Source organism: Acartia tonsa, chromosome 14 (assembly GCF_053477335.1).
Source record: "Acartia tonsa isolate MP-2025a chromosome 14, ASM5347733v1, whole genome shotgun sequence".
NCBI lineage: Eukaryota > Metazoa > Arthropoda > Copepoda > Calanoida > Acartiidae > Acartia > Acartia tonsa.
Genome location: NC_137273.1, coordinates 17,932,101 through 17,959,109, shown reverse-complemented (window position 1 = coordinate 17,959,109; position 27,009 = coordinate 17,932,101). Strand labels below are relative to the sequence as shown.

Genomic DNA, 27,009 nt, shown 5'->3' with positions numbered 1-27,009 from the left:
TACCCCCCACCCTTCCCTATCCTTATCTTCCCTATGTAAACTGGACAATTGAAAAAAGACTAACAGTGGCTGACAAACGGACATACGCACAAACCTACCACCACACTAAAACACAGAATATATATGTAGCACAGCTTTAAAAGAAACAAAATTCAGGTGTATAAATGTGTGTGTGTGTGTGTGTGTGTGTGGCGTATGTTTGTGTGTTTAATATACCCTGTTCCTAAGTCCTAACTAGGGCCTGTCTTTCCCCGTTTAATCACCCCGAAATTAACCAGCTATCCTTCCCCAAAAAATTGAAAGAAGGAAATATTGGAATTAGTCTCCTAGTGATCGCGTCTCCGTACAGTACCCTCCGTGTACTGTACTTGTAAAGTCAGCTGTCGTCGGTCGTACATACGTGTTTTAGCCTAGCCTAAACAGAACAGTGAGTTGTTTGTGTGTATAGTGCAGAGCAAGGGTAGAAACCGTACAGGCCGTAACCAAAATCAGCTGATTACGACAGGTAGAAAACCAGTTTTTTTTAGCTTTTTGAAACACATGTTATGTTATTCTTGTATGTACAGCATTTAGGATAATTAGATTTTTGTTGAGTTTCAAAATCATAAATATTTAAATTTAGGTTATGAATGAAAAAATATATAAAATGGAACGTAGTTTAGTTAATTGCTAAAGATAAATGCTATTTACCTGGTCATGTAGAGCTTTTTAGCATAATAAAATAATAAGAAGATGGTATGCTTCCTCTTAGAGCCTAGTGGACCTATCCACCCACCTACCCCCCCAACACTCCCCAACTTAATTCAGCATAGTTCAAAGACTTCCTTATTTCCCGTCTGTGGAGCTCAAGCCCAATTGGACATTGAATCTAAGCCTAACCTATAAAAGATCATTACAAAGAAAAAATGAGAGGGGTGGATTGGGTTGTCCACTAACAATTGGAGGGATATTGCCATTAGACTGATTAATTATCTACTTTTAATACAAGCTTGTAGTCTTGTAGGCATGGGTATTTATTAGGATAAATGCTGTATTTATGTAATGCTTTTGTAGTCTTAAAACTATAAAATATTTAAAATTAAATATTTCTTTTTAAGGCATTTGTGATAATATTCAAAATTTTCTTTTTTTGTATTACCATTAATGCCAATTAAAAAATGTCATTCTGATGGGATATTTTTGATTATAAAGATGTTCTATGTTTAAAAATTTCTTTTAGAATGACCTAAATTTAAATTCAGTTGAATACATGTTTTCTAATTACTAATTTATTACTAGGTGACCTTACTAGAATTTTAAAAATCAAGATGTCACAAAAATTAATTAATAGACAAAAATTGCCATTTATGGTTTTGTTTTGCAAAAAATCCATTAGAAAAACTTTGGTGAAAAGGAAATCAAATATAAAAGAAAATTAATGATTCAACAAAAAAATGTCTTTTTGTTCCAAACATCTCTCAGCCAGTTCATTATTAATACATTTTAGAGGAGATAAAAAATTTCTATAAATGTATTTGGACACCCTGTAATAAAAAGATAAAGATTTTACTAAAATTTTACTTCATTTGGGAAGCATGTATTCAACAATTTAAAAGAAATGTTATATATCTAAACTTTAAACAACTAAATATTATTTTTTACATTACATTTATTTTCTTAGATATTGGGACATGGATAAATGAATAAAATGATAATAAAAAAGTGCAACTTTTAAGAGCTTAAAGGCAATGTAAAACCAAAATTATTTATTGACTAAATTAATCAATATGTACTGCTAAATATTTTACTTTTAATTAGTCCAAGACCATTTTTATTTAACAAAACTGCCCTTTCAGAGCTGGATCTTTAAATTATTTTAGTGGTGAGCCAGATCGGGGTGAGCCAACTTTCCACCAATGAGAGCACAGCATTTTATGAAATGCCGCGCTGAGATTGGCTGAAATTCGGCTCACCACTAAAATGATTTAAAGATCCAGCTCTGTATGTTTTTTAATGTAAAATATTAGCTTTGCATTTTGAGGATGTTAGTTGATTGATTTTCCTACTTTCCCATTTCCATCAAGTGATTAAAAGTTTCCCTTTAATTGGTTGAGGGATCAATAATAAGTGACTTAAATCTGTTTTGATGCCAGAACCTTTGTCCATGTCCCTAATTAGATTAATCTTAGATTAAAACACAACTTTTTTCTGTACAGTGATAGAGTCACACGAATTGATTGATTGATTGATTGACAAATTGGGACCCAAAAATGGAGGCTCGCTCCGTATCTCGTGAACTCTCTCGGAGCTTTCATTATTCAAATTAGTAAGCATATCAAATGATTGGCCCCCGCGTATAGTTTTTTTTGGTGTATTTTATTGGTTTAGTAATCTTTATTGGGGGAGGGATAAGTTAATGGGACTTATTACACAAAGGATTCCAAAAAAAGAATCCAGTCATAAATTATTACATAAAAAATCTGGGTCCTTCCTTAAAAAGGAAAATTTCATTTATCTTCCATTGACTTAGCCCTATTCCCCTAAGGGACTGAGACAAGTAATTTAAAAAGCTACAGTTTGAACAGGAAAGTCAGAGAGTTGAGAAAATTTTAAATGAATAGAATAACCTCTTAAATTAGGATAACTTTCATGTGCAGTTTACGTTTGATAAAAATAACACTTAAGTAAGATTAAAGAATGTTCAAAGTTCATTTTTATTAAACCAATGTCTCTTGCTCAATTGGGTAAAAGAAACTTGTTATTTTTATCAGCATCACTGCAGCCCTTTGAAAATGTTTAAAATTGGGAGTATATGTGTATTAAAAGTTGTTGCAAATATAAGTATTAAATAATCCAAAACATTTGAATGATTCTTTATTGAAGAACACCATTTTTACTGGGTTTTTAAAGTACAAAGTGAAAATTTTATTCTAAATAAATAGTTATTATTGCAAAAAAAGTATTTTTTCAGTGTATTGTTGCATTTTTATCTATGATAAATGAAACAAACATTTTCTTACTAACGTTCCTGTTCTTACTATAATTTTTAAAAATTCTTGGTTAAGTTCCAACATTTTACTACTTTCTGCAATGCTTATATCTATTGTAAATTAATTGATAACATTATTCTTTTTTTAACATTTTCTTATTAAATAAGATTAACTTAATCTAAAAAGATGTTTAGTTCCCCCTTTTTTAATTTTGAAATAGTAACACAAAATTTAATTTTAAGTTTTTTTACTAATTCTTTTTTTCTTCAAAAAATCTTCCTTTTCTATCTTCTAGCTTTTTAATACTTTTAGTTTTAAAGTTCAAAGCTTCTCTAATCTAATGAAATAAAAATTCAAAAATCAAAAAAATTGTGCATCAGAAAAATTAGGAATGTCTTTCCTTAAAAGTTTCTTTTCTTTCAGCCTTAAATATTTAAGTTAAATTCAAATGAAAAACAAAGTATTGGATTTTCCAGTATGGCTTCGGAACCTACTAATATCCTGTGGATTAGAATTAGTTCTCAACCATACTGAAAAATCATGTATAGCATCGTATTACAATCAACTTTTCGCTAATATTAAAATGAAAATGATAAAATTAATACCAGTTTTGTTAGTCCAGGCTTTTGGCCCCTCGGGGTTAACAAAACTGGCTTTAATCTTATAACTTTTCACTCTAATGTCCGCGAAAAGCTGTCTATAATACGATGAGATTAATAACTATTGAAGTATTCATTAAATAAGTGAAAATAATACAAATTAAAAAAAGATAAGAATTTGATTATTACCCGGTGCGGTCAAAATTTTTTTTTCACCCTTTATCTGTCCCCCTTAGTTTTTGGGTTCCAACTTTTTATGTAAAAGAAACATAAACATAAAACAAAAAGTGTACACATTAAGGTTGGGCAGAATACAGGATACCGGATATCTGGCTGATTTTAATGCCGGATATCCGGTTGCGGCCGGATATCTGACCAACGTTCGAACTACGATATCCGGCAAATTACCGGATATCCGACATTAAAAATAAAAATCCAGTATCTGGCCGGATATTGAAAATATCTGACCAGATATCCAGCCAAACCGGAAATCCGGCCCAACCCTAGTACATATTGTAATATATTTTGTGTAGTTAAATATTAGTCATTTTCAAAATGATTGTAAATAAAAAGTTCAACTTTTAGGCACTTCAAGGAACTGGGAATAGTTATTTCTCGCAAAGTATTATAAACAGCTTTCCGCGGATATAGAATGTACAAATATAAGATTAAAACTAGTTTTTTTAGCCCCGAGGTGTCGAAGGCAACAGCTAAAAAAATGGTTTTAATCTTATGATTGTACATTTTTATATTCTTAGAAAGCTGGATAAAATACGATGCTAGACATAGTTTTTTCGTAAGGATGAGAACCGGTTCCTATCCACCGAATTCGAAATTTCGAATAAATACATGAAATATGATTATCAAGCTTCCAAATACTTAAAACTAACACTTAATTAGCCCAAGACCAGTTTTTAAACTGAGAAAACATTTTTTTTGTAAACCTGTCTTGTGCAAATTTAAAGTAAAAAATTCAGTGGTGCATTTTGAGTGTTTAAGTTGCTTTATAATCTCAGTTTTCCAATTTCTTCCAGTGCTTTTGAAAATTTTACTTTTTGTATCATTTTGGTCATTTTAGATCCATATAAAATAGTGAATTTCAAAAGTGTTGATTTAATAAGGTTTTCAGAAAAACTGATAAATATTGATTTGAAGTTCTTATTTACTAAAAACCATAGCTCTAACATCAGACAGAATAAAAAAATGATTATAAATAGGCGAAACTAAATATGCAGTTAATTTATAAATCAAAACAAAATTGTATATAAATGTGTTGAAAATCAGCGTAAAAATAGGATACGCTTGAAGGACAAACTTACATTTTTAGGACTTGATTATAGAGATGCTTCGTCAAACAAACATTGTACCTTATTGTCCTAGGAACCATCATTCCAAAAATCAGAAGAATAGGATAACTATATCATAAAAAAACTTGTCAAATAAGTTAAAATCAGCATGTTTATAATGGACGTATGAGTATAGAGTTGCTGTTCTTTCTTAATTGTACTGCTGTAGAAGGAATAATATTGTTTGACATCAATATAACATTGGGTCTAACATTCCTAAATTATGTATAAACGCTTACCGAAACGGACGCACAGCTTAGCTATATGTCTTTTTACCTAATATCTTTACAGAATTGGTTGATTATTTAACAAATTGAGCATGAAGTAGACATGATTTTTATTAAAAAAATGAAATTTAAATCTGCTTTTAAAATTTAAGATAAGATAAATGTCAATTATAAACTTAATTTGTTTGTTTTAAATACTTTAATTCTATGTATTAAAAACGTCAATCGTATTGGGAGCAATTTTGTTAATCATAATTTTTGTGGTAATGCATGAAAATAACTTGCAACAACTTGCCATAATTTGTTTATCTATCTGACTGCATGTTTGTAAGCTGACATATCTCTGCTTGTTTGTTTGTTTGTCTCAATGTAGACACAGAATGTCTGCAGGGATCTAAAGTGATGAGACAATGGCCGACAAATTGATGTATATGCCTTCTGTAGATTACAATTAGTGGTTCAAATGTTTGGACACTTAACTAAATGAACCAACCAATCAAAAATTCAATAAAAGTCTCCAAGGTTGTTAAGCCAACGAATAAGAAAATTTTATCGTAAGACTTTGGGAACTAGTGTAATAATCAGCCCAATGTACCCTCCCTCCCTGCTTCGTCTGTATGTCTGTTTGTATGCTTCGCGGACACATAAATAAAGGTTTTTAATAAATGAGTTCTGACTGTAAGATTAGACAGATACACAATTATAATCCGGTCTTGTTAGGAGCGCAGCTACTCTTAACTGATGGACAGATGGGACATGGGCTGTTTATTACACTAGTCCCCAAAGTTTTACTAGTCCTCAAAGTTTTATAATAACTTTGGGAACTTTTGTTGAATTTGATTGGTTAGTTCATTAAGTTGAGTGTCCACACGTTTTAACCACTAATTGTAAAATACAGAAGGAAGGGGGGTAATTTTGTGTTCCATCATTTGGGATGTTCATCACTTCAACGGCCATTGTCTTATCCCTTTAGATTCCTGACTCGAACCTTATACCTCATTTCAATACTGTTTTTAAAAATGACTTCTACCAAGAAGCTTCAAACTGGTTGTGTAACTTTAATACTTTATTACAGTCTACTGTTCTACAATTACAGTATAGTTAACTTGTTAATACTGCCCTATTTATGGACATAATTAAACTTGTTAATAAATGAGTTCCTAGAGTAAAAATAGTAGACATTTAGACAATAATAATCTGGCCCTACTTGCTGAAAATTTAAACAATTAAATTGAATACACTGTTAAAAATACATCCATTATATACACTCTTTAGTTTAATACTTAAATTTGATCTCTTTTGTACTTTTAGTCATTATTGTGTGGTAGCGGAGGTGTAAAAAGGTGTCAACTCCCACCCTTGGAATTGAAATTGGAATAGCCTCCTCTCCCCCCCCTTTTACCCCCTAATGGTTACTCCACCCCCTTGGTCAATTGCTGTGCACGCCACTGCTGTTAGTGAATTTAAATATGTTTTTATACAATTGATTATAGTTTTATTTATATTATCATCATAAATTATAACAGCAAATTCTTTTCTATGAGAAATATTGGGATGCAAAAATGAATCTAGAATTATTTTTATATTTTGCTAGATGTTAATATTTATTCAAATTATATAAAGTCGCCCTCCCTAAATTGTTTTCTGGTTAAATCTGGTTTTGAAGACAATATAAATGATGCCTAACCTAACATTAAAAGAATACCTTTGAAATTATGTACAGTTACACTGTGTTCCTGAAATCCCGAAAAATGACAAAAAATCATAGAGAGTGTATAAGTTAAAATTTTGATGAAATTTTCTTTAAATAGCAATAAGTATACATATATCTTTTTTAAAATGGTAAAAAATACTTATAATAGGGGTTTTACACAAGGGGCGTCAACGGGGGGTGTAAAGCTAGTCTAATAAGCACATTTCAGAAGCTGTAACTTCCTTTGTTTTTGAGCTACATTGACGGGAATTATATCAAAATATATTGTACAACCCAAATAACAATGTTTATTAACCCTTAATAGTCCGGGGGGGGGGGAGGGTTGCCCCCCCTAGGGTTGCCACCCCTTCTGGTATTTTCTGTCTCATTTTCTGTGTGTGAATGATAGAGAGCTATAACTGAGTGACTTGTTTTAAATGGGTATGACACATAACTGAAAGCTGAATATCTCTATCCTGGCGGGCACAGGATGCCAGGATACCTTGCATATTATACAGGTAAAAAACAAAAATATTTTTTTATGACTTAAACTTAGCATTTCATCTTACCAAAATACTAAAATATCCTATATTACTACATCCGAATATGAAATATAGGTGTATATTTAAGCAAGGAGGGAGGGATCAATAAGCTGTTTATAATACTAGTCCACAAAGTTTTATAATAGTGTTTACTTATTTGTAGGCACAACAACTTTTTGAACTTTTATTGAATCTGATTGGTTGGTTTATTAGTTGAGTGTCCAAACATTTCAACAACTAAATGTAATTTATAGAATACACAATGGGCAATTTTGTGTATTAGCATTGGGGATGTACATTAATTTATCTGCCATTGTCTTATCCCTTTAGATCATAGATATGTAAGACTTTGATTTTTATTTTCATTTTACTAAAAAGAAAACATTTTCTATCTTATTCAACATAAATTCTACTCTGTTCTTTGTTGATAAGTATGAAAGAACCTTTTGTGAAAGGTTGCTCAATAAAAGGGCAAAGGGAGTAGATAATGTTAAACATATAAAATCAGAAAAGTTTTTGTTGATCAAGGAAAACACATATAAAATTTTAGGCTTCTAGCTTTAATGGGATCTAAGATTGATATAAATCGAGCAAACCCCTCCCTCCCCCCCCCCCAATAAGAGGTTTTGATAGTTCAGATAAGAGCTAAGACATTAGGAGATAATCTTTTATTTTATTTTAAAACTTTTCTTTACTTTAAGTTTAATTGAATATGTGTTTTAAATAATAAGAAAAATATATTACTTTTATGCCTTAAAAAATTGTTATTTTTGGTTGACCCTAGTTACTTAAGAGCTTAAAAAAACAAACTTCGCGAGATTTCGGAAGATTAGGCTAAAGTTCTATGATATTGTACATAGTTCTAATTTACTCATACGAGAGGATTTTATTGCCATCCTTTGCCATTTTTAGTTCTGGAACCAAACGTAAAATTTTCATTTTAAGAAAATTGTTTATCTTACAAGAAACGGGTATGTCTAGAAAAGTACCTACAATTACAACAAAAAATGGAGATTTGACTTCTTTTAAAAGCTAAACATTTAAAGCATTGTATATCGAATCCAAAAATGTATAATACTTAACAATAGCTTTAAAAATAAACCGTCCACACGGATTTGAAATGTAATTTAGTTGACCGAAAAAAACAGTTGTCTACTATGATGAAAAGGAACTTAATTCGAAACCTCTAGTATAATTACACATACAATTCTTATTTTTCATAGTAAAGAGTTAATTTTTTCGGTTTTATTTCCAAAAACTTGTGTATATTACTAAACAATTGTTTAAAAGTGTATTTTCCAAAATGTAAAAATCGATTTTTTGTCACTTCAGGAACATAGTGAGTTAGTACAGAAAATAAGATAATTCACAGGGGAAACTGTTGCATAGTAAATAAAAATAAAAAGTTCATTATGAAAAGTTTACAAAATTTAAAAGAAATTAGTATTTTCAAACATTTAAATTTTAACTTTGTTTACATTAAAACAAGGATGACAACATCCATAAGTAGCGAAGCACAAAAATAAAATCATATATGGCATTACGTTCAAGTAGATTTAAAGTGTATTTATTAATTGATATTGATATTGATAATTAATTGAAATTTAAGTTTTAAATCCTTAACTTAAAAAATTTGGAAAATTGGACTATATACATCAAAGATATGGAAAAACTTAAAAATAGCCAAAAACCTGCAAAAAGGTAGCCTGACTGTCATGGTTGTTTTCTTTAAACAACAGGAAATTTAATTTTGATATGTATAACTGAAAAAATTTTGGAAATCGTACCATAAACACCAAAGATATGGAGAAAAATGTGAAAAAATATAAAAAATAGCCTAAAACCTGCTGAAAGACAGTCTGACCGTCATAGTTGTTTTCTTAAAAGGACTGAAAATTCAATTTAGATACCTATAACTGAAAAAATTTTGAAAATCGCACCATAAACACAGAAGATATTGAGAAAAATGTGAAAAATACAAAAATAGCCTAAAACCTGCTAAAAAGCGGTCCTACCGCCAACGATGTTTTATACTTAATTGTGCTCCTTATTGATGGGAATGTTGTCAAAAAATTTCAGCATTCTATCTTTTATAAGAGCTGAGTAAATCCCATTTCCCCCATAGCGTTACGGACTGACTGACGGACTGACTGACGGACTGACGGACGGACAAAGTGAATTATAGAGTAGCTTCGCTACTAAAAAAATCAGCATAATTTAAGTTTTTGGTAAGTCAACCTGGTCAAAAACTAAATTTTAAACTCGACTTTATAAACATACATAGTTGAACTGAATAGATGTTTGTACTTTAATTATTTTAAAACTAGAAAAAAATCCTTAAAAAATAGATTCTTAAGAAGCAATTAAATCTAAAACCTATCTAGAGTTAAATGCAATCAAAGTGGAAAATTCTGGTAATTAAAAGAATTTTAGGGATTTTTATATTTATAGGAATGTGTAAGATATAGTGTAATACACATAGCATTCAAAGCAAATATATGGCCAGGGACCAAAAGTGTTAAGACAGTGGCCTATAAATTGGTGTACATCCCCAATAATGATGTACAAAATTACCCTTCTGAAGATTACAATTAGAGGTTGAAATTTTTGTACACTCAACTTAATGAACCAACCAATCAAAATTCAGTTAAAGTCCCATAAGTTGTTAAGTCAACGAATAAGAAAATGTTTTTAGAAAACTTTGGGGACTAGTGTAATGTATTGTCCAATGTCACCTCCCTCCCCGTACATGGTACATGAGTAAAACTAAATATATTTAGAAATATTCAACCAAAAAATTAAAATCATTTAAAATAATTTGATTTGATACATTTTCATATTCTACATTATTGCAATTTCTTTGAATATGCATTGCATACATATATGACAAGCCAAAAAGAAACCGCTAATGTGAGAGACATGAATTTGTAATACTTGATATAGATATGATATCAAGGTGCATTTTAAAATTGGACTGCATAAAATTCCTTATCCAATTAAATTTGAAAATTAATCAAGATATGAGAACCATAAGTATAAAATATCAAACTTTTAGAAATTCACATGTTTAAAAGTTCTTTAAATGAAAAATAAACTTTATTAATAAAAGTTTTATGAATAGAACTATTTTTAACAGTGTGAAAACAAATTTATATATTGCCGCCATTTTAAGATGGATGAATGAACATATTTGTGAAGGGGACAAATTTGAATCAAATTATGCTTCATATTTTCCCACAAAATGCAGGGATAGGTCAGTTGTCAAATCAGTTTTTTTGCAGTTTCATTTTATAAGAATTCTCATAGCTGTTTTGCCCCACTAAGAGAATGATGCTTTTAGATGCTAAACTCTCTAAAACATATGAAAAATGCTAAAATATTCAACCTTTCATTATTTAAAAGGAACAAGAAAAATATTAATTTTCAAGACTTCTTTGCCTATCCCTGGATCCCTGACATTTCCTCAATTTTTCCCACTTGGGCCTGAATGAACGATTCTCTTTTTGACATGTCAAAATTTATGACATGTCAGAAATGATTTTTCGATGTGCACAAAGCGTTTGATACACTTCAACCTGCCCTAGTGTCTAATAACACAACACAAGAACAATTCTAAATTTAGGGAGCGCAGCAATAAATGAAAAACCAATTAAATGCAGAGTCCAACCGCTAAATGTGCACTTCAATATTACAAATTAAATTAGTATAATAACTGATTATAATAGTATTAGATCTACGAAATTTTCTAAATTGATATTTTTGGTTATATTATTCATTTATTTCAATATTATCTTTGAAAAATAAAATTTATCAAGTAGGCAGATTATTGGGTTACTGAGTTGCTGCACTTTAATAAATATTTCTCCTTAATTCTAGCCAATTTTCCTGCTTACTTGAAACCTAATATTTTTCTCTGTACTTTTTAACCTTTCATTTTTTAATTAGCACAGCTGCACTATAACTTGGTTACTTATCACGTTGCGCTGAATGACTTACTTTCTTGTTTATTAACATATTTTGATGATTTAAAACATAAATTCTTTTAATCAATTGAGAAATTAACTTATTCCCCTAAGTATAAAAATTTGAAACGGCAGTAGTTACTAGTTTTAAAGGTACACCGACAAACGTCCTACTACGACAAACGTCCTAATGCGACAAACGTCATAATCCGACAAACCTCCTAAACGACAAACGTCCTAAGCGACAAACCTCCTAAACGACAAACCTCCTAATGCGACATCTTTTAAGTAAAACCCCCTAAAAACTTTTCAAGTGATATCACATTTATTAAGTGTGAGGTAAGGGTCGATATCTTTAATGCAAGGTTGTATCGGGTTCGAAACCATGCCGTTGGGTAGCCAACACCGACTTTGCGAAAACTGTCGGACGAATTTTTAAATTTCACTCTGTGGACAAAGTTATTCAAGAAAGAAATTTCGGTTTTGAATTTCGTCCCTGTGTGTTTTATCGCCATATTGGATTTTATTGTTCAACTTTTTTAACAGCAGTGGTGGATTTTGTCCTTAAATTTGGAAGATTTTTTTATTTAATAACTTTTGAAAAATTTTAGGATGTTTTACTTAAGAAATGTCGCATTAGGATGTTTGTCCCTTCAGGTGGTTTGTCGCATTAGGGGGTATGTCGTTTAGGAGGTTTGTCGCATTAGGATGTATGTCGCATTATGAGGTTTAGGACGTTTGTCGCATTAGGACGTTTGTCGTAGTAGGAGGTTTGGTTTATGTAATAAACTTATCCATAGTCAAAAAGTACAAAATATGGCCTTTCAATGCATATGGATTGTCATACCCAGGCCAGTATTAAGCATTTAATAATAGGCTCCTGTTAGGCATGCTGTTTGATGAAATATCTGATATTTAAGTTATCATCTACAGGACTCGAAGCCAAGGACTTTTTAGGGAGCTTTTTTTCAGGGGGGGGGGGGGGGTAATGATTGGTTTTAAAGGTTGGGGGTATGATCTTATGTACTTCCAAAATTTTTTTGAGTACCTACGGCTTAAAGAAAACTTAGTTTAAAAAGAGGAGGGGGGGGAGGTAAACACCCTTTCACCCTCCCCACTGTAGCATACACCAAAACATTTAATTCCCTCCTAGCTATGGTTGTATCTCATAAAAAATATCAGTTTTGTTAATCCCCGCTTTTGGCCAATCGGGGCTGACAAAACTAGTTTTATTTTTCATTTTAATATCCGCGGAAAGCTGCCTGTAATACAATATAAAAAACTATTATGGGAAACAGCGTAAAGTGCCTTAAAAAAATTACGTCAAATAATAATATTACCAATGATAGGTTCGTATACATTGAAATTGACCAATGGTAAAATTTATACTGGCCTCTCATTGGTCATTTTATTGTATGACGTCATTTTACGCTGTCTCCTATTACGGGAATATTTTGGACATAGGTCAATCACCGGCTTTTAAAAATGTGTAAATATAAGATGAGTATAATATAGGATATGTAAAAAAAAAGTTTTAAAAACTGAAAGACAAACAGATAATGTTCTAGTTTTTATTCCAAATATAATTTTTAATTAAAAAAAAAAACATTTTTTCCTAATTTCTGATTAGAAAAAAATCTGAAAAATTTGTTACACCAAAAAATTTGAAATTTGTAAAAAGGATGGGACAAAGTTTTCTAATGAATAAATAAAAAAATAACCAAAAAAATTTCTGCAAAAAATTTATATTAACTTATTGTTGTTTTTATATTCAAAGCACTGCCATTCTGTATGTTACTGTTCGTTTATCCGACTATTCTGTTTTGTTTAATGTGTGGTATCCGCCGAGGATCAATGGCAGACACCGGAGTTCAATTAGATTACGGCAGTGTGACAGACGTGGACACCTTACTATAGAGAAGCTACGCTTCTCTAGCTTTCACTAGATAATGATCAACATCTACTTTTAGTTGTCACTTTATTGAAGGCTTAAGATATACTGGAGTTATATACAACAAACAATAATTACATGGATAGGAATAAATAATCATAACATAAAAGCATAAATAATATATGTACAATGGTCAGTTTGGGCAATAATGATTCCCCCATCCCTGGAAAGGGTGGGGGAGAATTAAGAATACAGTTAGCCATAATAAACATGACAGATTCAAATCATTAATTCTAAGCGTAGGGAGGGGGTCACTAGACCCCTTCCCCAGGACTCGGGGGAGGGCCATTGACCCTCCACCGAACCCCAGATCAGGGGTGCCATAGACATGGCTCACGGTTGCCGAATACCACAACTCTCCCCTCGGAAGGCTGGGAGATGGTTTCCCTACCAGACTTCCGACAGTGGTTGAGGCCTTCGGCCCGCTCCTTAGGGCTAAAAATATATACAAACGATAATGATTCAATGGAATCCTAGTGGTGAGTATCTTCTTAGGGTTGATGGGCTCCCAATGTGGGGTAGAAGGCAGAGGCTGCCTTGGGTTGGATACGTTGGTCGGCGCCGGCAGGTATCAGGTTTGGTGGTGGCACATTGGTTGCTGGAACGGTCAGCAGTGGGACCTGCGGGTTGTTGTTGGCAGCGGCTGGGGCACTGGCTGCCAGGTTGAGTGTCTGAGCAGCGGCCTGTCCTCCTGAGGGGCCGCGGGGTCTGCCAGAGGGCGGTCCTGGTCTACCTGGGCGGTCATGCCCGCTGTCAGTGGATTTCATAGACACCATTTCCTCGGCTGCTTCCCTGCCGATGGGGATGGCATCCCAGTCCACTGAAAAGTCCCGGGACTTGGCATGGTTGAGCCTGGCTCTAGCCATCGCCTTCTTATACAAAGCTGGGTGGTACAGGAACACTTGTGATATCGCATTCAGGGCTGCCCGGACTCCTCCTTGTGCTGCTGCCAGAGAAATGATGGTGAGGTCCCCCAGCAGTTTGAGGATCAGCAGCAGCAAGCACAAGATGGCGGCGCCATCTCCCCACTCGTGGATGGCTTGTCTAAATCCTGCCCAGACATCCAGGGCTGCCTCTCCTTCCTCCGCCAGTCGGTCAATGTTGTAGGACACTATCCCATGGTCTCCTGTGGCCGAACAGCTGCCTTGCTGAACGCAGGAGCCATAGGATAGGCCGGTCAGCATGGCGCTCTTGTATGCTGGGAACGCCAGCAGCTGTTGCCAGTCGTTCAACTCAGCCTGTGAATACAGACCACCTGAACTGAAGTCATCTAATGGGTCTGTCAACAGCTGCTTGGGCGTATCCAGCGGGGGTGGCCTCTTCTTGGGAGCAGGGGTCAACTCTATCCAGCCTTCCTCTGCGTGCACAGTCAGGGGGTAGGTGGAGGAACAGGGAATCTTGGTGGCGTGCTCACTGTATACCCGCGTCACGGCGTCTACAAAACCTGTGGGCTCCACTGGCACTTTGTCCCAACACTCCTTGTGTTCGCGGACAACATACTTGTGCCTTTGGCAGGTCAGCTGCAGCAGGATGTCTCCCCTCAGTACCGAGAACGTGCTCCCCTGGACACGCACCGGGTGGGCCGGATCTAGTTGCTGGAGCTTCCAGCAGTTGGCCGCTACTTCTTCTGCTGCAGTGCTCCTCATGTGTGTTTCCAGGGTGAATCCAATATAACCTGCATGGATCTGTGCTTGGAGGGGAACGTCAACATCCCTGGCCGACACTCGGGGCAGCGCAGCCGCGGCTGGGTCAGCTGCCACAAACAGCGCTGGATGGTTGGTGGCATGGGCCTCGAAGTCGCAGTTCACAATTGAGGTGGGGCTGGTCATGTTGATGAAAAACTGGGCCTGATGGTCAACCAGATATGCATCCCTCACCAGGCTGGGCTGGAGGCTGCGGATCAGCCTCAAGGGGCAATCTCTTCCCAGGTGGTCCCACACGTAGGTTGCTTCCCCAGTGATACAGGACAGCTCAGAATGGGGACAGTCGAGGGTCAGGTGGTCAGACTGGGACTCCACCCGTCCATCCTCCACCACATAGGTCTCCTCCTTGACCAGCAGCCGCCGCTCCTGGAGCACTAATTCATTGCGGTAGAGCTGGCCCTCAAAGTGGACGTCCTCCCCCTCGCAACCCACCCCCTCGGGGCTGTTGACGAGGGCGCCCACTACATCAACGGTGAAGAACAGGGGGTGGTTCAGCTGGAACGTCAGTGGCTGGGTCTTGCCTGGCAACGTGTATACTCAGTTCCTGGCCAGGTCTCGGCACGCTTCTGGGTCTATCTTGGTTGGCCTCATGAGGGTGGGGACCGAGGTCACCTTGAGGTGACCCCATACCCCACACCTGAATGTCCACTGGGACACGGTGAGCTGACAGCTGAACCCAGTGGTTTCCCTCACCTTGACTTGCTGCAGGACGTGGATGTCGTGGCCCAGGGGCACCTCCTGGTGTAGGGGCTCCGTGTCACACATCTTTTCTTTGTTGTAAGACGTGACATGGGTGGGGTTGGCACAGTCCCACCCCACCAGGACGTAGCTGGTTGTAGGCCACACGGCTGCCAGAAGGAGGCCCCACAGGACCATCCACCAATGGGAGAGGCTTCCAGGTAACCATCTTCCTCGGGCACGCGGCTGGGGATCTCCGGTTCTGGTCACGGCTGCTTCTTGGGGCTGGACACGGCTGGGCTGCTCCTGGCTAGACACAAATTTCCATTGAGCGTTATCTGTATGCGGCCGAGGCACCCCGATACCCTCCCCAATGACAGACTGGCAAGCGACTGGCACTTGCCTGGGTGTCGGCTCCCCTAGCCCGAAATGCTCCCTTCCCTGGTCCAAGGCATGCCCAGTGGCATGGGGCTGAAGTGCATGTGGCACAGGCTCGCCCTTACTCAATGCCCTCCCCTGCCCTAGGGACTCAGGTGCATGTGGCACAGGCAAGCCCTTATTTTCCCAATTTTCAATCTCCCCAGCCTCAAGTGCAGGGGGCACAGGCAAGGCTGGGTGTTTACAAGGTTTTGGATTCAATACATTTAACAAATTCAACTTATCCTGATGGTGAGCCGCTGGGTTCCCTTGGCTGGTAGAGGGCTCTGGATGGCATGTAGCTGGACTCTCCCTGCAGGCTGGTGGCGCTGGCTGGCATGTAGCTGGGCTCTCACTGCAGGCTGGTGGCGCTGGCTGGCTGGGGGTGACGGGTGTCACCCCTTCCTCTGGGACCGCTGGCTCGTTCCAGGACTCAGGTCTCTCGGTGGCGGCGACGGGGGTCGCCCCAGACATCAGGTTGGAGGCTGGCTCGTTCCAGGATCCAGGTATCTCGGTGGCGGCGACGGTTGTCGCCCCAAGCACACGGTGGGAGGCGCTGGATAGCACCCCCCCATCATCCCAGGTGGCGACGCCGGGTGGCGTCCCATACATCGATGCAGAGGTGCTGGCTAGCACCTCCTGCCTCTCTCGTTCAGCGGCTGCCAGGGCCTCCCCATACACCGTCTCAGGGACGCTGGGCAGCGCCCCTCCACTCTTGCTGGGTAGGCTCGGTCGGGCAGGTTCCATCATATTGAGACTGAAAGGCTGGGGCCTCAGCACCTCTGGCTCGGCTATGTTGTTGGGCTGTATCAGCTCTGGCCCCAGATGGTTCAGACTGAAGCCTAGGCCAACCCGGTTGGGCTCAGCCGCGCCGCCCAGTACGTTGATCCTAGCTGGGACAGTCCCGAACTGCGGCATCCCATCGGCTCGGTCCGCAGCTCTGGGGGCGGCTGCTTGCGGTGGTGGTGCTGGGGGCGCGCTCCCTTCCATATGGGCCACTCTGCTGGGCTTCCCTGGAGGGGCACCTTTGTCGGCGGTGCGCCTGCGGCTGGCTACCTGGGCCCAGTCAGCTCTACACTCGGCCGCCGTGTGGCCGTCATAGTGGCAACGCTCACACTTGGCAGAACGGTCACGGCGTGGCTGGGTGCGCCTCTCCTCTAGGCTAACTTCCATAGGCGTTGGACAGTCTCGAGCTCGGTGGCCTCTCCCCTGGCAGCGGTAGCAGCGGCCTGGAACCTTGTCATCTGGAGCGACCTTCCCCATCTGGTGGAGACCCGGAGCCAAGGAGCCAATCTCCATTGGCTCCGACTCGTCATATTGGGGCAACTGGATGCAGGCAGATCCAGTCAGCCCGTCGGTCGAGTCCACTAAGCACACACCCTCCTTTAGTTGCTTAGTAACCATGGTCACGGTGAACATGGCCTTGCGAGTGTACTCAGGTACACTCGCAATTTCATGGTTCATCATGAGGCGTTTTACGTTGGCGTTACGAATTCCACGGTTTAATTCGTCCACCAACAATTCAAGATCCTCATGATTGTAGGCGTCCCTATACAAGGCGCACTTTGTTGATATGTACGCCTGTATAGGTTCTGTCGAGTGTTGCTTGTAGTCCCTAAACGCTTGTTTAAGCGTTTGGGACTCAAAAGCAGGACGAAATAACAATTCACACTCGGTCTTGACCTGCTCGTAGGTCAAGGCTTGGCCTGCCTCGCCAAACAGATGGGACGCCATTTCCGCCGCTTGCCCTACCAATGACAGTAGTAGGGCGTTGCGGCGGTTGAGGGAATCATGAGGTGGCACGCGGTAAGCCGCCCATGACATTTCCAGTCGGCGGATATGTGCCGACCAGGACTGCTTGGGCGGCCCTCTATACTCCGGCAGATTGCTCAACATCAGCTTGCGGTACTCGGCTGGTGCCGGCTGAGGGTCATCCTGGAGCCATCCTGGGGCTTGGTCACCTCCTGGGACTTGATGCTGGTCCATTGGGTCAACGGTGAAACGGCGGGCACAAAGTTATACAGGAATACAATGAATGGGTTGTCACTTGAGGCTTCCTAGCCTAACAGCCAACACTGTTTGTATCACTAGGTTGGGAGTTTTAGTTGCAAAGGTATAACTTAGCTGTACTTATCAATGGTTAGATGTTGAGGTAGATAGATGTTGAGGTAGATAGATGTTGAGGGTCTGAACTGCTGTCAGGAACTGATTGGGTTTTCCCTTATCACACTAGAGCTAGGAGGAAAGAAACTTGCAATTCTTTATTTGCTAAAAATACCCCTGTTAGATGCTATGGAGTAGCTCTGCTCTGGTGTGAAGGTGTGTGTGTGTGTGTGTGTGTGTACGTGGAATCTTCTGTCCTTGTAACGCGCGTTCGCGCCGTCAAATCCGCGCACACGGGGAAAACGCGCTCTCACCCCTCAGCTCGCTCCCTCATTGGTCCGTTTCGTCCGTTGGATTTATGATGTTTTCCGCACTTTGTTGCGCTACCCGTGAATGGCGCTCTGTATATCCGATCGCTAGCTCCACACTACAGACGGACTTGGCCTAGTGTGGGTAGGAAGGGGGAAGCGCGTGAGGGGACGGGGGTAACTCCGTCCGTTCCCACTGTGAGGGAGGGGGTAACTGTGTGTTGGTGTAATGGGGCCTCTGCTTCTTAATCTCAGGCTTATCTGTTATATAACCCTGATTGTATTTGTCTTCAAATGGAAAGGGGCCCCCTCCCCTTCCCTTGGAATAAAGGGTGTATTTGTTATTGTGCTGTGGGCTTGAAATTGTTTTGATTATATTACATCTAACTTTTATTGCTGTCCTTATCACAATTACATAACAGATTTGTTGACCAACTCTGTTCTATTTTTAGCTGTTATCACAATAAACAGTAATCCAAGCCTGTTCTATTCTTAGATTTATCACAACACAACAATTTGTTTGCCAAGCTTTGCTCATAAATCTATTGTTTGGTCATCACATTGGGGTGGTAATCCCTGCAAATGTGATATAATATCTGTCTTCTAGATGGGTGGCTGCGTTGTAGCTTCTCAGGATACTCGGGGTTGACGTAGTTTTTCTCTGTTCTGGTGCACTACACCCGTATGTTAGCTCGCAGCTTGCAGCTATGTGGCATGTTTCAGCCTATCGGCGGCAGGGAATGTCCCGTCCTGCTAGCGCCACTGGTTCGGATCCTGCTATTTCTTGCAGTAAAGTTGGCCTATTTTCAGCCGTCTACACGTATTTGGCTTGTTTCAGCCGGTCCGCAGGCCTGTTTCAGCCCTTTTGGCGCTCAATTCTCCGTTAGATATCAGCGCTGCTCGCGGTTATTCGTCAGATTTCGCTGTTTTGCTTCCACAACTGCCGGATGCAGAGTTAAACTTTGCTGTCCAGGGTGGGTAATTCAGGTTGCTTGCGTCAGTTTTGCCAGATTCACTGCTGGGAGTACCTTAGCCTCAGATGCGCGTCTGCTCTACACTTGTGGTTCGCCGTAATCTCACACAGCTGTCACCAAAGTTGTGGTATCCGCCGAGGATCAATGGCAGACACCGGAGTTCAATTAGATTACGGCAGTGTGACAGACGTGGACACCTTACTATAGAGAAGCTACGCTTCTCTAGCTTTCACTAGATAATGATCAACATCTACTTTTAGTTGTCACTTTATTGAAGGCTTAAGATATACTGGAGTTATATACAACAAACAATAATTACATGGATAGGAATAAATAATCATAACATAAAAGCATAAATAATATATGTACAATGGTCAGTTTGGGCAATAATGATTCCCCCATCCCTGGAAAGGGTGGGGGAGAATTAAGAATACAGTTAGCCATAATAAACATGACAGATTCAAATCATTAATTCTAAGCGTAGGGAGGGGGTCACTAGACCCCTTCCCCAGGACTCGGGGGAGGGCCATTGACCCTCCACCGAACCCCAGATCAGGGGTGCCATAGACATGGCTCACGGTTGCCGAATACCACAAATGGATGTTGTCATCCCTGTTCTGAAATATTTTTGTGTGAGAGAGAAATTTTCTTTTTTTTCTGGTCATGGCAACCGTCCAAAATTATCACAGCTGTGTGTATACTTTTTCAAACAAGGATGTTACAATATCAATACAAGCGTAGCCACCCTAAGAGTGTCTTTATTACCTTGTAATATAAAGTAACTAGCGGCTTCGCCCCTAGCCTCTAGGGGCTTTGCCCCAAGAGGTTTAATCAACCTATTTTTGTGTTGTTTAGATTTCAAAAGAAAAAGTTAAAAACATTTTTTTGGGAGGGGGGGAATTTTTTTTTTTTGGGGGGGGGGGGTAGTCAATCCTCCCTTTTTAAATTTTAGTTTTAAAAAGAAAAAAATATTTGGGGGGTATTTTTCATTTTTTTTTTGGGGGGTGTTGGGGCTGTCCCACCCCCCAAGAAAATAGCTTAAAACCCTCCCAGGACCAGTAGGTATATTCCCTGAAGAGTAGAGCCCAATCGGTTCAGTGGTTACTGAGATCTTAAGCTTCAGACAGACAGACCGACCGACAGAGAGAGAGACAGACAGACATCGTACTACTTTGTATTATAGATAAGGTTTTTTTGTTTAAAATCTCAAAAATTGCTAATCCCCATTTTTTGTACTTTTCACTGTAGATTCGGAAAAGTATTGGGGGAGATTTTAGACAATTTTCCTGTCCTCACTTGTCTGCCCCCAGAGGCAAGGGGCGAATCCACTAGCATCAATATAAGTCAATATAAAGAAGATATGTCCATATGTCAATAAAGTTGCAGTCATTTAATACCAAATTGTTATAAGCGAAGCTTTTCTATAATTAGGGTCGGTCCGTCCGTACATCCGTCCGTAACGGATAGCTTTTTTCGCTAATTTAGGCATGTTCAAATTGTCCTATTGATTTCAAACTTTGCAATGTGATTCCTGTAGTAGTTAGGTACGATTTAGAAAGCGTAGCAACTCTATAACCATTACCAGAATGTCCGTACGTCCATTTTAAACATGTTGATTTTTTTACTTTTTTAACAACAAATTTTTATGTGATCTAATAATCCGATTGATCTGATTTTTGGTATACTGATTCCTGGGACAACAAAGTACAATATTATAAGCGAAGCAACTCTATAATCAAGTCCTAAAAATGTAAGCATGTCCATAAACATTATTCTGTATCGAGCAGTTTTTCAACAATTTTACTTACAATTTTGCTTCGACATTTATACATTTATATTCTGATTATTCAGTTCTGACACTATACAAGTGTTAGTGTCCGTTTGTCCTACCGTCTCAGTGCTTCGCTTTTATGAATGTTGTCATCCTTGTTAAAATAAAAGTCAATGAAGATAAGTTAAAAAAGATTTTATAATTGACAAACATTCAAAGTTAGGACATATGGACAATAAACTTGTAATTAAAGGGTTGGTAAAAACTGGTTTTAAAGCTAAAAAAATAAAATGTTAATGTTATACTAAAGTAACAAGATGTCTGTGTGTTTGTTTATACCGAAGGATCTCGCTAACCGCTGCACCGATCGGGTTCTCCTTAGCAGGGTAGATTCTCATAGGTCCCGGGAAGGTTTATAACTATTTTGGGGGAGGGTACCACCACCCTTTCAGGAGAAATCGCCCCTAGAAAAAAATTACCCCTCCCGAAAAAGAGACTCCAACGAAACATAAACCAATTATTTCTGTAATTAGATATTTAAAAAAAAACATTAAAAGTGCCACTAGAGGCCTCTAGGGGCGTAGCCGCTAGTGGCAGATAAAGTATTCATTTTTCCCAAAACTATTGTAAGTCAATAAAGTTTTCGATACATGAAATTATTAATTGTCCATTGTCATATCTCTGGGTTTAATATTTACTAAAAATATAGTGCCATTTAATATTTTTTTTGCAAATAGCTAGTCAAAGAGAAGCTGCGCTGTTTAGAAGTATTTTAAAAAATTCCTTAATTTATGTTTAAAGCAACAAATTTTATATCTGTTACTAATTGAAGCTTTTTGCATTTTTATTAAATTTTATGTTTTCATGATTACATGTTTTTATTGCATGACTAGTAGATACGTTTCAAAAAGACTTCTAGCGGTTACTTTAAGATGGGGGGCGAGGGGGCTAGTCAATATATTAAATTTTACTTTTAAATTCTAAAAAATTAAAACATTTATCTAGAGTAGGAGGGGGGGGGGGGGATATGTATCTCCAAAACTAGTTTTTCGGTGCACAAAAGAAACTTCCTTGTTAAAGAGAACCAAATCGGTTTAGCGTACATCGAGATGTTTCAATACAAAGAGAGACAGACAGGCTTAACCATTATAGAAATAAGGATATGTGTATCAAAATCGTTGGTTGCTTTTTAGCCTATATCCTAAAGTAGCTGGTTGTATGTGTATCTCCTAAAAGGTTAGACCCAATGCAATGGTGCTATAGTAGATTTGCAGGTTTTCTGCTATTTTTCGGGAGAATATGTATTGCTATTGTTCAATTTTCAGCTGTGCAAATTTTTGTGAATATTCGTTAATTACCCAACATATTTGTCAAGCGCTTAAAAAAGCATAGTTGTTGTTTTGCTAAAATTCTTTTAAAAAAAACAAGGTTAATCTTGTCCATTAGTAGCACGTAGCGCTGAAATTCATTTAATTGTAACAGTGAGAAATTATATAAACTAAAGTAACACAATGTTTGTCTTTCTGCCTGTTCAGTGAGATCATGTAAAATCCCTTCCATGGCAGGTACTAAGCTATTTGATGGGGAGTTGGATCATTTGGCTAAGACCTTAGAGCTCTAGTTTTTAAAAAGTAAGAAGAATATCATAAACGTATAGTTAAGATAAAAAAGTTATTGAGTAGATTCACTTACTAAAAAGAAGAAAAAAGTATTACAAATGTTTTTAGACGTATCAATGTAGCAACTATTTGGGTCAATATATCTTAGTTACAAATTTCAAGGCCAAAAACCGGTTTTATCTACCCCCCCTCCCTCACAAATTAATTAAAAGCATTCCGATAACATGTTTTATCAGAAAGAAAGAATACGACGGACTTGAAATGAATCTTCCCACTAAAAAAAAGTTTCTGCCGTATGTAGCTTAGAATAAAGAGTACTAAAAAACAGTTCCTAACTTTTCTATCAATAAGTTTTACCTTCAAAAAATGATACATTTTTTTTGATTGGAAGGAACATTATTTTACCTTCAATTGTATTATCCCTACGTTTTAATACAATATAATATATTTCAAGCTACAAAAGACAGAATTTCTTACTTTTCAATTTGAAAGAAAAATTATTTAACGCTCTTTTTTTATCCCTTTAGAAAAATCCTACCAAATTAGAATTTTTATCCAAGCTTTAATGTAATGGGATAATTCTATCACATTAAAAATTTACAATAAACAAACACATATTTTATAATTAAGCACTGATGTTTTAAGTTGATTGGACAATTCAATTACGCTAAGTTGATACTAAATTCTTGACTTTTAAGCATTTATATGTCAAACATAACTCTAAAGTCAAACTGTTCTTAAATACAAAATACAAAAATGTAGGGAATTAAATAATAGTTATTTCTCGCATCGTATTATAAACAGCTCTCCGCGGATATAGAAAGTACAATTATAAGATTAAAACCAGTTTTTTTAGCTTCGGGGTGCCGAAGAATCAAATTTTGCCCTGGCCGTGTGGGCTTGTTTTTATAGTTATCAACCTAATTCTTTTTGTAAGCTCTCTTATATGATTGGAACTACCTGTAAAATTTTGAAAATTGAATTTTGGGACTTTCCCTCCAGGGACTAGTGGGGCAAAAGACCCCCTCAAACACTAAAATTTTAAGCTATGAGCTTATTTTTAAAGATATCAAGCTATTTTTTTTAATGGAACCTTTTATTACATAAATGAATTGATTAGCTATCCCATATTTCATTTTTGCACTTTACTTACAGGGGCTTGTAAGCTCAAAACTTGTAAATTTGTATTTGGGGGGTTGTTTTACCCCAAAAGCCTCTAGAAGTAAAGTGCAAAAATGAAATATGGGGTGGCTAGTCAACTCATCTATGTAATAAAAGGTTCTGTTTACAAAATCAGCTCGATATCTTAAAAAATAAGCTCCTAACTTAAAATTTTAGTGTTGGGGGGGGGGGGGGTCTTTTGCCCCACTAGCCCCTAGAGGGAAAGTCCCAAAATTCAATTTTCAAAATTTTTGTGAATATTCGTTAATTACCCAACATATTTGTCAAGCGCTTAGAAAAGCATAGTTGTTGTTTTGCTAAAATTCTTTTTAAAAAAAACAAGGTTAATCATGTCCATTAGTAGCACGTAGCGCTGAAATTCATTTCATTGTAACAGTGAGAAATTATCCTATTATATAAAGTAGTAAGCGTTTTTTGTCTGTCCCAAAGGATCTCGCTAACCGCTGAACCGATATTGTTCTCCTTTACAGTGAAGCTTCTTATAGGTCCTGGGAAGGTTTTAAACTATTTTTGGAGAGGGTGTCTTCACCCCCCTCCCCCCCAAAAAATGTTTTTTTACTCTTTTGAAACTCAAATTTGAAATGGGATGAGGTCGACTTTTGCCCTTAATACCTTAAATGCCCCTAGAGGCTTCTAGGGGCGTAGCCGCTAGTATAAACTAAAGTAACACAATGTTTGTCTTTCTGCCTGTTCAGTGAGATCATGTAAAACCCCTTCCATGGCAGGTACTAAGCTATTTGATGGGGAGTTGGATCTTTTGGCTAAGACCTTAGAGCTCTAGTTTTTAAAAAGTAAGAAGAATATCATAAACGTATAGTTAAGATAAAAAAGTTATTGAGTAGATTCACTTACTAAAAAGAAGAAAAAAGTATTACAAATGTTTTTAGACGTATCAATGTAGCAACTATTTGGGTCAATATATCTTAGTTACAAATTTCAAGGCCAAAAACCGGTTTTATCTACCCCCCCTCCCTCACAAATTAATTAAAAGCTTTCCGATAACATGTTTTATCAGAAAGAAAGAATACGACGGACTTGAAATGAATCTTCCCACTAAAAAAGTTTCTGCCGTATGTAGATTAGAATAAAGAGTACTAAAAAACAGTTCCTAACTTTTCTATCAATAAGTTTTACCTTCAAAAAATGATACATTTTTTTTGATTGGAAGGAACATTATTTTACCTTCAATTGTATTATCCCTACGTTTTAATACAATATAATATATTTCAAGCTACAAAAGACAGAATTTCTTACTTTTCAATTTGAAAGAAAAATTATTTAACGCTCTTTTTTTATCTCTTTAGAAAAATCCTACCAAATTAGAATTTTTATCCAAGCTTTAATGTAATGGGATAATTCTATCACATTAAAAATTTACAATAAACAAACACATATTTTATAATTAAGCACTGATGTTTTAAGTTGATTGGACAATTCAATTACGCTAAGTTGATACTAAATTCTTGACTTTTAAGCATTTATATGTCAAACATAACTCTAAAGTCAAACTGTTCTTAAATACAAAATACAAAAATGTAGGGAATTAAATAATAGTTATTTCTCGCATCGTATTATAAACAGCTCTCCGCGGATATAGAAAGTACAATTATAAGATTAAAACCAGTTTTTTTAGCTTCGGGGTGCCGAAGAATCAAATTTTGCCCTGGCCGTGTGGGCTTGTTTTTATAGTTATCAACCTAATTCTTTTTGTAAGCTCTCTTATATGATTGGATCTACCTGTAAAATTTTGAAAATTGAATTTTGGGACTTTCCCTCCAGGGACTAGTGGGGCAAAAGACCCCCTCAAACACTAAAATTTTAAGCTATGAGCTTATTTTTAAAGATATCAAGCTATTTTTTTTAATGGAACCTTTTATTACATAAATGAATTGATTAGCTATCCCATATTTCATTTTTGCACTTTACTTACAGGGGCTTGTAAGCTCAAAACTTGTAAATTTGTATTTGGGGGGTTGTTTTACCCCAAAAGCCTCTATAAGTAAAGTGCAAAAATGAAATATGGGGTGGCTAGTCAACTCATCTATGTAATAAAAGGTTCTGTTTAAAAAATCAGCTCGATATCTTAAAAAATAAGCTCCTAACTTAAAATTTTAGTGTTTGGGGGGGGGGGGGGTCTTTTGCCCCACTAGCCCCTAGAGGGAAAGTCCCAAAATTCAATTTTCAAAATTTTACATATAGATCCAATCATTTAAGAGAGCTTACAAAAAGAATTAGGTTGATAACTATAAAAAGAAGCCCACACGGCCAGGGCAAAATTTGATACTGAATTTTCATTTCCTATAACTGTACTAACTTCCCCCCCCCCCCTTTAGTGTAGTATCGTAATAATAAAGCCCCAAATACGTCGATATTAAACACTATTCAAGCTTTTTTTATTATAAGACTTTTTGTGCATTCAAAATTGCAGTCACTATAATTATCAATGTTCGTTTGTCTGTCTTATTTATTGAGCTTTGCTTTTATGGATACTAGCGGCTAAGCCCCTAGAGGCCTCTAGGGGCACTTGAGGAGGGGGGAGTCGAATTTTGGGGGTTGGAAAATTGTTTTTTTAATTTTAGTTAAAAAAATTATTTTTTTTTGGGGGGGGGGATATTTTTCATTTTTTTGTGGGGGGTTGGGGGTGTCCCCCAAGAAAATAGTTATAAACCTTCCCGGGACCTATGAGAAGCTACCCTGTTAAGGAGAACCCGATCGGCTCAGCGGTTATCGAGATCCTTCGGTACAAACAAACACAGAGACACACAGACATCCTGTTACTTTAGTATTAGGATTGTCATCCTTAGTTCTCATAATACTTTTCCCTGACTTATCTAGGAAGTGAGATGAGGAAAAGCCTGACAATTGTATCTAAATCACCTAGTTTTGCAAAAAAAAAAGTCATTAGGAATGAGTTTCATTTTTTTCGGGGATTTTTTTGTCCTAATGTTTAAATATGTCTCAATTA

The 27,009-nt window shown here is 37.4% G+C and overlaps 1 protein-coding gene across 1 annotated transcript in view; it reads left to right on the top strand.

Moving 5' to 3' along the window:
• The first annotated feature begins 313 nt into the window (after positions 1 to 313).
• LOC145305347 (uncharacterized) overlaps positions 314 to 27,009 on the top strand; it is a 107,337-nt gene continuing 80,641 nt past the window's right edge. The window contains exons 1-2 of the mRNA XM_080146963.1: positions 314 to 505; positions 2,196 to 2,305. Of these exons, the coding sequence (XP_080003089.1) occupies positions 2,250 to 2,305 (56 nt within the window). The 5' untranslated portion in view covers positions 314 to 505; positions 2,196 to 2,249. The remainder of the gene's footprint in view (positions 506 to 2,195; positions 2,306 to 27,009) is intronic.